The sequence below is a fragment of the Protopterus annectens genome, chromosome 7.part0 (genome assembly GCF_019279795.1).
Source record: "Protopterus annectens isolate FY-2018-M chromosome 7.part0, PAN1.0, whole genome shotgun sequence".
Classification (NCBI taxonomy): domain Eukaryota; kingdom Metazoa; phylum Chordata; order Ceratodontiformes; family Protopteridae; genus Protopterus; species Protopterus annectens.
The window spans coordinates 904,820,664-904,833,689 of record NC_056739.1 but is presented as its reverse complement, the minus strand read 5'-3'; the positions used below and the strand labels follow the sequence as shown (position 1 = coordinate 904,833,689).

The 13,026-nt window shown below is 39.0% G+C and overlaps 1 protein-coding gene across 1 annotated transcript in view; it reads right to left on the bottom strand.

The window, feature by feature from the left end:
* The window catches only part of CACNA1D (calcium voltage-gated channel subunit alpha1 D), a 5,051,180-nt gene that overhangs the window by 3,004,565 nt on the left and 2,033,589 nt on the right, over nucleotides 1-13,026 (bottom strand). Inside the window, exon 12 of the mRNA XM_044077483.1 lies at nucleotides 9,936-10,096. Within this exon, the coding sequence (XP_043933418.1) occupies nucleotides 9,936-10,096 (161 nt within the window). The remainder of the gene's footprint in view (nucleotides 1-9,935; nucleotides 10,097-13,026) is intronic.

Below are 13,026 nucleotides of genomic sequence, written 5' to 3'. Positions count from 1 at the left end.
GGGATTTTATAAGGAGGCAATGGAAGCCGTTGCATTTTCTGACATAGTAATAAAAAGGTTAATTAGAAGGATTTTTTTATGCAGGATCGAAGAGAAATATCAAAGTGGGAGGGTTCCTCTCTCATAAGCCTATCTGAACAGAGGAACCAGGCATGGGTGTCCTTTGTTACTTGTGCTGAATTCAAGGAATAAGCAAAGAATGGGATTTTGGATGGAGATCCTTACCGAAAATAAAAACAGTCACAGTCTATATTATATTCATAAAGCAGCACAAAGTCTGCCAAGAATTAAGCCAACCTGGAAATGGAGAAAGGAGATTCTGCCAACAAGGATGACTGCAATTAGGAGTACGAAGAATAGGCAAGAAGGAGGCTTGAATTTACTGGACGAAGGCAAAGGAGTCAAGGTATTGGGAACAAATAATTAGAGATGGAAAGGTAATAAAATGGGAACAGGCCAAGAGGACATTTGGAGTGCAGGCTAGTGATTGCCCTCCTTATCAGGGACTGATATCAGAGTAAAGAGAAAGGGATAGGAGCATCCTAAATGAAAAGGCCTGCACTGGTTGAGTTTTTAATTAAATCTAGAACAGACGTTGCTGTTAAAAAAGGGATAATTAGTAGGGCAAATAAAATACTGCACGATAACTATAGGAATCAATCAGAAGAGGTTGGAAAATATTGGCACTAGTTATATGATATGCAATTCACAAAGAAACAATGAAAGGATGTATGTATGGCTTCCAAACATGCAACAAAATCTAGAAGATTTAGAATTTTACCTGGAAGTGTTTGAATTGATACTTTTACACCCTAAGCAAGCTCCAAAGAACTTTTCCTCAGGTAGATGGCAAATGTTGGAGGTGTAATTGGGAAGAAAGGGGAACCTGAGGGCATATGTTCTCAGAGTGTAATGAGTTGGCAAACTTTAAAAAATCCCTACAGAGTACTCTATCAGGAATACTGGGCAAGCAAATGAGTGTAAATAAGGAAATTATTATTTATTTTTTTTTGAGCTGGGATTCAGGATCTGAATTGCCTAGACATAGTAAAGCTTCGTTAAGTTTAATTCTGGTGGCTGCCAAAAAGCAATTACTAGAAAATGGAAATAAAAATCTAAACCACCTATACTTTAAGTAATGAATACTGTAACAGAGACAAAAAAAACAGGAAGTGGGAGCTTTAGAAAAGGGTAGGAGTAAATTACACAGAAAGAAATGCAAATGTTTTGGAGGAGGACTGACTAAAGGAAGGCAGGAATTGAACAATTTATGTAATATTGCTTTAACTATATGACATACAATAATATATATAATGTATAATGTTTGTAAATGTGAACTTGTTAATATGGCTTGATTACTTTTATATTAATGTAAGTTAACCTATGTCACAAGTGATAATTCAATAAAGGGTCTATATTACAACATCGAACACTTAAAACAGCGCACGATGTGTAATCGACCCTATTTCAGCGAAAGCTGAAAATGTCGACACCTCAGAACAACGATTTATTTCCTAGGGAAAGAAATCACTGTTCCAACCAAAAAAAAAAAATAAAACAGTTCCAAACACATACATACTTATCTTAACCCTAATTCTACCCCCCCCAAAAAGTAAACAGCTGAAAACACATATGTACTCAACTCAACCGTACATCTAACGCAAAAACAAAAGTAAACAGTTTAAAACATATGCACTTACCTTAACCCGCACCCTAACCCTAAGGTCAGTAACTGTTGCTTATTTACGTTCAGGAGCTATACCGGATAAGGGAATCTATGAGACCACACTACAGTGCAGAACACGGCAAAGTAACGAAGTGGCCAAGCGACTTCTTTCCCAGGGAAAGAAGTCGCTGAACAGCCGCTTCGCTGTTTTGCCTGTTCGCTGTTTAGAGGTCGATGAAAACGCATTCGACAAAATGCATTTTCCTCATTCTAACAGGAACCCTTCAATAAAGGTGTTAAGAATAAGTAATTCATACATGACTCAAAATGGTTTTATAAAGAATTGGGAAACAAAGCAAAAGGATTAGAAACACCACCAAAAAGAAGAACTGGATACATTTTGGAGAAATATTTATGAAGACCATGATGAACATAACAAAGATACCAATTAAACAGAAGAATTAAAAGAAATGGTAAGGATCTCTAATGTAGAGGACATGGAATGGGATAAAGTAAAAGACAGAGAGCTGGTATCTAACTTCTGGTTAAAGGTATTAACATTTCTACATAAAAACTTATCCCCGAGCAAGAATTACCTATATGCACATCAGACTCATCATTGAGTACAATAGCCCCTTTAGCCTGTACCTAACCAGGCACTTGTAACAGTTGAAACACCTTCAAAGGTTTCTCACCATGAGAATCCAGGGTATGATTACCATGTTCTAGACAGATTTGTACACCGTCTCCTCCAAGTTACTGACAGGCGATCTATGCCTGGCATATAAGGCATCCTCACATCCAGTTCTAATGGATCTCTTGCACATTTGCAAAACAAAAAGCAGCAGAAACACTAGATCCAAGGAGCTGAATTTCGCCTGTGACATAAACAGAACATGCTGGAGAGACCGATGTACATGCCTCAAAGGATCCCTGCACTATAGAATAAGCTCCCCATCCATGTGAAGCAGATTTCATCAATGACCTTATTCAGACAAAATCAAGGATGGAAAATCGCACCTTCATCCCTGGTCTAGCCCCCATATCTCTGATGGACAGGGGTCAAGCGTAAGCAAATTAATGCCCAATTAACACCCCCCTCCCACGTCATCCTTAGCAACCTCTTTACTAACATACCCCACTATATAGGCTACAAATGTACTCTGGGACAGTTGGGTTGGTTTGCACAGCTTGGCTTATAAAGGCTCTGGTGGACATTAGCCTAGTACAAGCCTAAGAACCTATGACTGTGGCACAAGAAATGACTGAATGGGTCCTGTGTGTGAGTGTGAAATGCTCCCTTAGTCCTACAAGGTGACTGTCTCTTCTCACTCACCAACAAGCAATGGGAGGAGTTCTGAGCACTGACAGACTGCCAGTGGAAAGGTAAAAAGGTACTTTTATCCATATACCAGTAAAGTAGTGTGTTTGCTGAACATCACCACATTCATGGGCCTGATAGCAAATTAAGCTGCCTCCTAAATGGCATGAAAAAGAACTTCGCCGCCCTCCTCTCCACAACAAAGCTACTTAATCTCAGCCTTGAAACTGGGTTTGTGCCCATGGACTGGAAAATGACAGCTGTCATTCCACTGTGCAAAGGTGTCTCTTCTACTGACCTGGGTAACTACAGTCTCATTTAGGGTTACCACCATTTGCTGTGGTCAAAACCTGGACAAGGCCAAACCCCTCGCACCTCCACTCACCCCTCTTCCTGCCCATTTTGTGCCATCATTGCCATGTCCTGTGTGGAGGAACACCCTCTTTTTTTATTAGCCATGCTTTTTTTTTTTCTGCCCATTTACTACACTTTTCTGTTAAAAAGCATAGTAAATCTGCCAATTTAACTAACTCCAATAGTTTGTTTCTTTTTTGAAAGAGAATAACGAAGTTTGTACAATGTTTTCTGAACTACCAGAGAATCAGTCTGATTTCTGGACAGTCTGGGAAAAAACGGATAGGTGCCAATGCTTGTCCTATTAGTCTGACCAGTCTAATCTGTAAAGTCATGGAAAGAAATGTCATGAATGTTGTATGCAAAGCATAATAAATCTGTAAACATTTGACCCTAGTCAGTTTGGGTTCATCAAGGAGAGTTCATGCCTGCTGAACTTGGTGAACTTCTTTGAGAAGGTAATAAATGCCATGGACAGGGGCATTAACACTATTCCCCACTCAGGAATAGTAAAAAAAATTACAAAAAAAATATAAAATAAACCTGTATGTCACCCGCTAGGTAGCCTAGACGAGTTCCCATAATTCATAAATTGGAGTCTCTGGATTTTTTTTTTTTTTGAATAGGGGTAAAGAAAATGCCTTGACAGAAACATAAGAGACTAAGAGGCTCAAAAACATGTCTGAATAGTAAGTTTTACTGAAAGTTTAACACATCTGACGCATAAATAAACACAGCACAGCTTTAGTAATTTTAAAGAAACCACACAGATTTTAAAACTAAGCATGACTAAATCACATCATAGTTTTGCTGCATAATGTTTTAACATTACTGGACACAATCGTAAGTTCCAGGGTGTTGTGTACCATTTAGCAGTTACTATTCAAGCTAAAATATAAGATAATGCTCAGGTGAAAATTAAAATAAATGATTCCCCCAACGACCCCTTCAGTAGTTTCCCCATGCATGCACTAGCTCCAAATGACATCAAAATGAATCATTTCCCCCAAGGATTCCTTCAGTAGTTAGTTCATGTACACACAAGCAGCAAAATGAAACTGCCCCAAGGACCACTGCAGTAGTCTGTCCGTGTATGCACACAAGCGCCAAATGACATCAAAATGAAACATTTACCCCAACTACCCCTTCAGTAGTCTGCCCACGTATGCACACAAGCACCAAGTGACATCAGAATGAAACAACCCTCCCCCACGACCCCTTCAGTAGTCTGTCCATGTATGTATACACAAGCACCAAAATGAAACACCCCCCCATGACCCCTTCAGTAGACTGTCCGCACATGTAAGTATGCACAAGTACAAAAATGGACCCCCTAAAGACCCCTTAAGTAGTATGTCCATCCACATATGCATGCACAAGCACCACAATTAAATATCCCCCTCAAGGTCCTTTTACTGGAGTCTGTCCATGTATGCATGCAAAGGCACCAAAATGAAACATCCCCCCAATGAGATCTTCAGTAGTCTGTCCATCCATGTATGTATGCACATGCACTAAAATGAAATATCCACCAAAGACCCCTGTCCATGTATGTATCCACAAGCAGCAAAATTAAAAATTTCCCCAAGGATTAAATAAAAAAACGCAAATTCAGCACCAGCACCTTCACTTTATTCAGTTACAATGATCTGGTACCTCGGCAACTGACGAGGTACCAGATCATTGTAAATGAATAAAGTGAAGGCGCTGGTGCTGAATTTGCATTTTCTTACTTCTTTTGGACTTTATGTTTTCAATGTGGTCTTGGAATTATTTCCCCCCAAGGATCCCTTCAGTAGTCTGTCCATCCATGTATGTATGCCCAAGATTCAAAATGAAGCAGTCACCCAACAACCTCCTTTAGTAGTCTGTCCATCCATGTATGTATACACAAGCACCAAAATGAAGCATGTCCACCCAACAACCTCTTCTATAGTTCAACTCGACTTTGTACATGTATACGCAAAACACAAGCACTCAAAATTACAGCAAAATGAAAGTTCCCTCCAACAATCCCTTCTATACTTTGCCAACTCTGCACATTACATGCATGAGCAGCATAGTAAATTACCCTACTACTCACCTTGTTTGTTTTTTCTTTCCTCTCACTCAGTCTCTGCTGCTGCTGCTGCTGCTGCTGTCTGATCCCCAGCAGTTCCAGTTGACAGATAGATTTATCAGTTCAACCCTGTCAATGAATTCAGTCAACTTTATCGTGTCTTGAAATTTTTTTTATAAATAAATGCACCCACAGTGAGCTAACAGATATTGTTTTTTTGACAACAGGAACTGCTTGCTGTGGGTACCAAATATATATCCCAGAGAGAGAATGGTTTTATTGTACAACAGCATCACCCCCTCTACCTCTGCAGCCAGTCATAAGTCATTCTGGAGTGGGGCCCATGCAAGATGACATAAGCAGGGTTGGAGGCAAACAGGAGCATCTCAAATATCCATTTAGGATATATGCACTGTTGTTTCTCTTAAAGGGGAAAAATGTGATGAAATATATATATATATATATATATATATATATATATATATATATATATATATATATATATATTTTAATCTAACATAGGCAAAATGTGCCCTGCAAAAGGTATCCCTGGGGCAATTCCCCTGTCCCCCCCTCCCTAGCTATGACACTGGAGTAGCCAACTAGCTTTTAGAGAGGATGCAAGAGATAAGAATAGGTGACTCCACCTCCACTAAAAGGCCAGTCATGAGTGTAGATCCCAGGAATCAGTACTAGGACTGCTCTTGTTTGGCATTTACTTCTCAGATGACCAGGTCAATACAATAGGCTGTGGCTGATCACGTTTGTGGATGACTGTAAGCTTGGGCAAACACAGAATCCCCTGAAGACTTAAACATCTTCCAGAAAGGTCTCACACAAAGGAACACTTAGTGTAAGAATCCTGCCTTAAACTAAAGTAAAAAAGTGAGCAATCTTCTTGCTGGATACATCATCCAACTCTGCAAACTGCAGCAGTGACAGCACACTTCTTAAGGTACAAATGGTAGTTAGGGATCTCAGGACTTATGTGAATAGTGATCTGGCCTTTGACCAACAAGTGTCCACCACAGTTAGGAAGTCATTTTATATAGGACAACTTGTAAGAAAGGGCACTGCATTCAGATGCACGGATATTATTGTGCCTCTGTACTCAGCCTTTTTTAGATCAATCATTAAGTACAATGCTCTCCTTGGTATGCACCTGTAAAGGAACATGCTTCAATTCAAATGCCGGCAAGAACCCAGACAGCCCAACATATGAATTATTGGGCCACCTTAGAACACTCTCCCTATTCCCTGTCTCCTATAGACAGTTCAAAAAATAGATGCAAGAAAACTAGAAAGAGCATTCCAAGAAAAATGAAGCATATAACTGAAATTGTTATGACTTGTGATTATAGTGTCTTACATACTGAAAGACACAAACACTTAAAATACCAGAATTTGCAAGTAGAAATGAGAGGAAAGTGGAAGAAAGATGCCCAAACTGTTCCAGTAGTAGCAGGAGCAACAGGATTAATAAAGAACTTACAATCATATGTAAATATGCTACTAGTACATGTAACTCTATATGAACTGCAGGAGGAAACAATTCTGGGCACATTGTGGGTGCTGAGAGAAACACTCTCAATTAACATCAAAGACAAGCAATACTGATTTCAGGAGCTCTAACTGTACCTTGACTTAGGAATGGAGTCCATTCCTGTCAAGGTATGTAAAAAACCTAAGCATTTGAATAATTTAAACCATATCAATGATAACTGTCAATCCTATTCATCATCAACCCCGTTTTTACCCATTTTTCTACATGGGGTTGGGGTGTCATGTCAACTGTCTCCATCTCTCTCAATTCAACTCCACTCTCCTGCCTTCTTCAACACTCATGCTTGACTGTCACAGGTCTTCTGTCACGCAACCCATCCACCTCTTTGCTGGATGTCCTCATTTCATCTTGCCTTCTTCCTGTCTGTCCCAAACCTTCTTCTCCAGATTTTCTGTTTTTCTGCCATGTGCCCGAACCACTGTAACCTGTTCTCTATGAGCTTTTATGCAACTGGAAGATTGATGTTTGTCAATTACATTAATTTCACAAACTGTATTTTAGAGACTAGACTGTACCTAAAGATTAGTATTACAAAACAGCACATTAAAAAAGAGAAGATTCAGTATAGCCCATGCTCATAAATTAGTTATAAGTCCCAAGGAAAACGGCAGAAAAAAAAATACTAAACTAGTTCTATAGCACAAGAGGAAAAGTATGGCCTATTCATCAAGTAACTTATATTCCAAAGTGAATCAAGTGCTGAAGCAAATGGGAGGAATAATAATGAGTGTCACCTCTGGCTCATTTACCTGGGAAGGGAGGGTTGTGGCATGACCTTGTTAACACAGAGCCACCTGCTGGGAAACAGGTTCTGGTTCAAAAGCAGACTACTGAAAAGATAGCACTTCAACTTGCCAAGCAGTAATTTAGCACTGGAGCCAGGCCAGATGAAGTAAAGAACTTAACCACACCCATGCCCTCAGCTCTTGTTTCATCAGTATGCAGACTGACCAATAAAGGGAGGCAGTTTGGCCCAATGCAAAAAACTGCATCAGCCACTAATGGCAGCACACAGCTTTCAACTCTTAACCCCACTACTGAACAAAGAAATCAATAAGAAAGATGGGGGGATGAAACACTGATTATGGATGGAGAAGTTATTTAGTAAAAGCAAGTGATGGTAATATGTATATCTATATATATGTGTGTGTGTATGCATGTATGTATTCACTTTAGAAGCTCGAAATACTGAAATATCGAAATTCAGTATTTCGAGCCCATAAAGTGGAATCCTGAAAAGAGCGAAACCTCAAAAGCACGAAATTCTAAACCTTGCATACTGGAGGTTTTCAATTAGATCTTCTGGTGTTTCGCTGTGGTTATGGATTCAGGTAAGTGTTGATGTGTTAAAGGTTTTGGGTAGGGGCTGTGGTGTGTGTTAGTGTGTTTTGTTGCTGTGATGTGTGTGCGAGGAGAATGTAGCTTGTGTGGTAGTGTTTTATGTGTTTGTGCATGAAGTGCGACCTCAGAGTTAGAATGTTTAAGTAGGGAGGGTTGTGGGGGTGCAGCCCCCCACATGGGGGTTGCAGGGGGGTTTTCACCCCTGCTTTTATGTAGTACACAGTGTGTGTGTGTGTGTGTGTGTGTGTGTGTGTGTGTGTGTGTGTGTGGGTGTGTTTGTTGCTAGCAGAAGCGCTAATTCAAAATCTCCGGAATGTGAGATTTTGAATTTCGCGTTTCTGAGTTTTCATTCTTCTTAGGTTTTGACTTTCTAGCCTTGACATACTGAATTTAGACATTTTAGTATTTCGAGGATATAAAGTGAATATATATATATATATATATATATATATATATATATATATATATATATATATATAAACATTTTAAGATGACAACATTCTAGTGGACAACTTATGCTAATCACTGCCAGACATAATGACCAAGCAGGAGGACAATAAAACACTACAGTGGGCCTGAATTTTAGACAAGACAAGAACCAGAAAATATGCAAAACACCGAAAGACTTCACAGTATTGTGTGAACCACATAATACACTAAAGGCCAAATACATTTTTTAACATTAAATAACTGTCAATTTACAGGCTGTTTTGGAAAAATCAACAAATGAGCACTGACTACAGAAGTTACACTATTCTGAAATGTGTATGAGAAGTGCTTTTACAAAATGTCACTTACTCTTTTATTTGCATGAATAAGATGAATGTACAGTTTTTATAAACATTAAAATGATAAATTTAATGCATAAAGCAAATGATTCATTAGAAACAATGGTCCCTAAAACAAGGCATGCATAATGTTTAGCATTTTTCCTTTTGGTCTGTCAGCCATTAAGACTGTCCACAACAGATATGAGCCCATTAATTCTTCCATACTGCATTATTTCCTACACAGATGTGACAGAAACTAGGAAAGACAGTCATTCAAGCAGCCATGACTTCCCTGTAATGATGGGGTAGAGGTTGCCTGCATCACAGCAGGGACCGCCATGCCTTATTTTGTGCAAATGTATGCTCTCATGCACATCTAATAAAGTCTACCACAAAGCAGTTTGATAGACAAAAGGACCAAATTGGGCCATCCTTTGGACCATTGGTCCTCCACTGAGGGACTATGGCATTGAACAGTGCAAATTCACTTTCTCCGGTGTTAGGCATACCAATTCTCCCATGCCAACTCTAACAGACATTTAAGCCACAAACAGAATCCAGGTCACCTGGGCTGTAGTTAGGGCTTGATTATTCTAGTCAACAGAGCTGTTAGGAGTCAGCATGTTTAATGTGAACTATGAAAGTATGAAAGAAATGACAATACTAGGTGGTACTTTTTCCAAATCCTGAGTCACAGCAACAATGCTTATCCTTACCATTACAGTCAAAAATTCAATAGGTCATCTATGCTTATTAATTACTTCATGTCATTAACATTCATACAATTTCTAAAATAAAAACAGCTAAGTGATAGTCACATTTTAGTCAGATGAATAAAACCAAAACACTTTAAAATGTACCTTGAATCTGTGTCAGCCAGAATGGCTGATTGTAATGCTCAGAAGAAATAGTTAATGTGTTGAGGAAGACCAAGATAATAACCAGCCAATAGAAAGTGACCGATTTCACAGCTGCACGGCATTTTCTTCGACAAAGCCTGTTCCAGCGGCGCCATCGGCGACTAAAAAACAAAAACTTATTCTAGCAAATATTCAAGTATGTTATTACTATTCATTAAAATAAAAATCTGGTTACATTTTTGAAACAGAACACAACAAAATGTGCTTTCACTACAGCAGTACGCAGATTTTTTTGAATGACATGCCATTTTATTTGCAAACCTTATCCATCCGGACCCTCATAAGTTTCCACCTGTGATCCCTCCCAATCCACATCTAATCACCATTCATCTCTAAAGACACAGACAGTACTTCCTGAATAACAATGAAGTCACGAAAGATTCCACTGCATACTTCAGTGGCCCTTATGTACTCTGCACATAAAACACTGATGACCAATATTTTACTGCTCTCCTTTCCCTCACAGATATCACAGTAACATGAGAACAAAGCATCTATGTACAGACTATATGAACCATGCCTCCCAAGTGTTCTGATCAGCCTATGAGTACATGAGTTTATTTCAACGAAACACCAGCAACTGTGACTTCCTGATGTAGCTATTTGCAGTCCCAGTAAACTGACAGTAAAAACATTTGTAATACCTGCTGACAGTTCAGGCACTCAGAGGGTAGCTTTACTATCTTAATTTGCATACTGCTAACAGTGCCACTCCATACTCTGAACTTGTGTACATATCCCTCTCTATATATATATATATATCTAGCTATAGTTATATTTATCTATCTACATATATATATATATATATATATATATATATATATATAATCTCTCTTTACACACACACACACACACACACACACACACACACACATATATATATATATATATATATATATATATATATATATATAAATATATATATATACACACACACACACACACACACACACACACACACACACACACACACACACACACACACACGCGCACAAAATCTGTTCCTTCAGCCTGAATAACAGATGAACATCAAATGTGCTGCTAGCTTCTATTTAGTTCCATGGGACCACATATTAAGAACAGTTTCAGAATTAGGAAGCTAGACATTTTTCCATGCTAGCAGAGATGGAGAGGTCACTGTAGTAGCCCCACATAAATCAGATGTTGATTTTATTAGTGTGGAGTGACAGTCTGAGAAGATACTGCTTTATTATTATTAGAATCAGTAAGATAGTACATTTGTGTATGATCTTATCATAACAGTAGATATCCAACTTTTAACTGCTGCAGTATTCTTTACTCTTGGGATATCTTGCCAAGGACAGCATAATGCCCAGCCAGTATACCAAAGCCTTTACACCTTCCAGGTGTTGTATGTCAGATGTATGTCCTATGTGCAAGACAGAAGGTACATATGTGATATACAGATGCCTAATCTTCAGAAATGAAGTGTCCCAAGAGTACTTCAGCAACCCCAGACAAAGCAGTAACATGCACATCCAGAAAGGGAATGAGAAGGAGGTAAGGCTGGAACAGGGACCCATCAGCCAGAAGTAGGTCAACAGAAAATAGTGGACAGGAAGGAGGTACAGAATACTGCAACAGTGAGAAGTAAGACACCTACTGTTGTGGTTTAGATCTTACACAACTGTACTAAGTCCTAATGTAACACTGCTGCAGTATTCTTTGTTATTGGGAGAATACAAAAGCTATTGGAAAGTACGGGAGAAGGAAGGCAGTGAAGAGCCCTCCACAAACCCATAAAAAGGATGACCCTGGCAAAATCCAACCAGGCTCTGGAAATTAAATCCAACGTGTAATGTTTTGTAAAAATATAAACAGGAGACAAAGTATCAGCTTTCAAGATAGATTTAGCAGCTTTAACCTTGAAAAAGCAGAAGAAGAGACTACTGCCCTGGTTAAATGAGGACAAACAGAAAAGGAGAAGAGGAAAGCTCCTTGCCATGAAAAGAATAACAGAAAGAAATGGCCTTAGAAATCCAGGAGATGGTTTGTTGATCTCCTGGAAGGCTTTTATGCCGAGGCGCTAGAGAGGTTTTTTGTGCTTTTATTAAAGGAAATATTATTGGTTTTGTCGTTTGGGATGGTTTGCTTAGACCTTGCCAAACCCAATTTCATGGCATGAAAGGAAACAAAAAGTTGCTCAGATTTTATACAGTGTTTTGTCTTATCCAAGTTATACCTGAGCTGTCTATGTAAATCCAAGGTGTGTAGCCACCTTTCACTAAATGTCTGTGGAAAAGAAAAAAAAAAAGAAGATGAATGGAATGATTCAAGGACAAATCATTAACCACTTTAGGCATAAAAGTAGGACTGGTACGAAGAGACATCTTGTCCTTGTGAAACATTCCATGAATGCTTGAAGTTCAGAGATGCTCATGGCAGAAGCAAGACCCACCAACAATACAATCTTCCAGGTACAATGCTGTAGAGAAGAAGAAAAGGCATGCTTAAAAGGGGGCTGAATCAAATTTTCATGACCAAAATTAAGTTCCCAAGGAGGAGGAAAAGGCTTCATTGGAGGCCTGACATGAAGGACGTCTTTTAGAAATTGTTTAAATTCAAAACTAGAAGCCAAAGGAGGGACTCAAGAGAGAGACAGGCAGAAATTTCTGAGAAATGAACTTCAACACAGGAATACATGAAACCAGGACTGAGCAACTCACACAAAAAAAGAAAGAGCCATAGGAGCACTCACAGAAAAAGGATCCAGGTCGTGCTTCACACAGCAAATAAAACATTTCTTCCATCTAGCCACATAGGATTTTCTAGTAGTGGATTTTCCGGCCTCCTGCAAAACCTGAAGAACATCCTCAGAAAATCGGTGCCTGAACGGATTCAAAACCTTATTACCCAAAGTGTCAGTCGAAGTGTAGACAAGTAAGAGTGACTAAGAGAACCCTTGTCTTGTGTGATAAGATCCATCCTATGAAGTAACTTATGATGATTGTCCTTGACGAGGTTAAATAGAAGGGGAAACCAGTGCTGTCTGGTCTAAAAGGGAGTCATC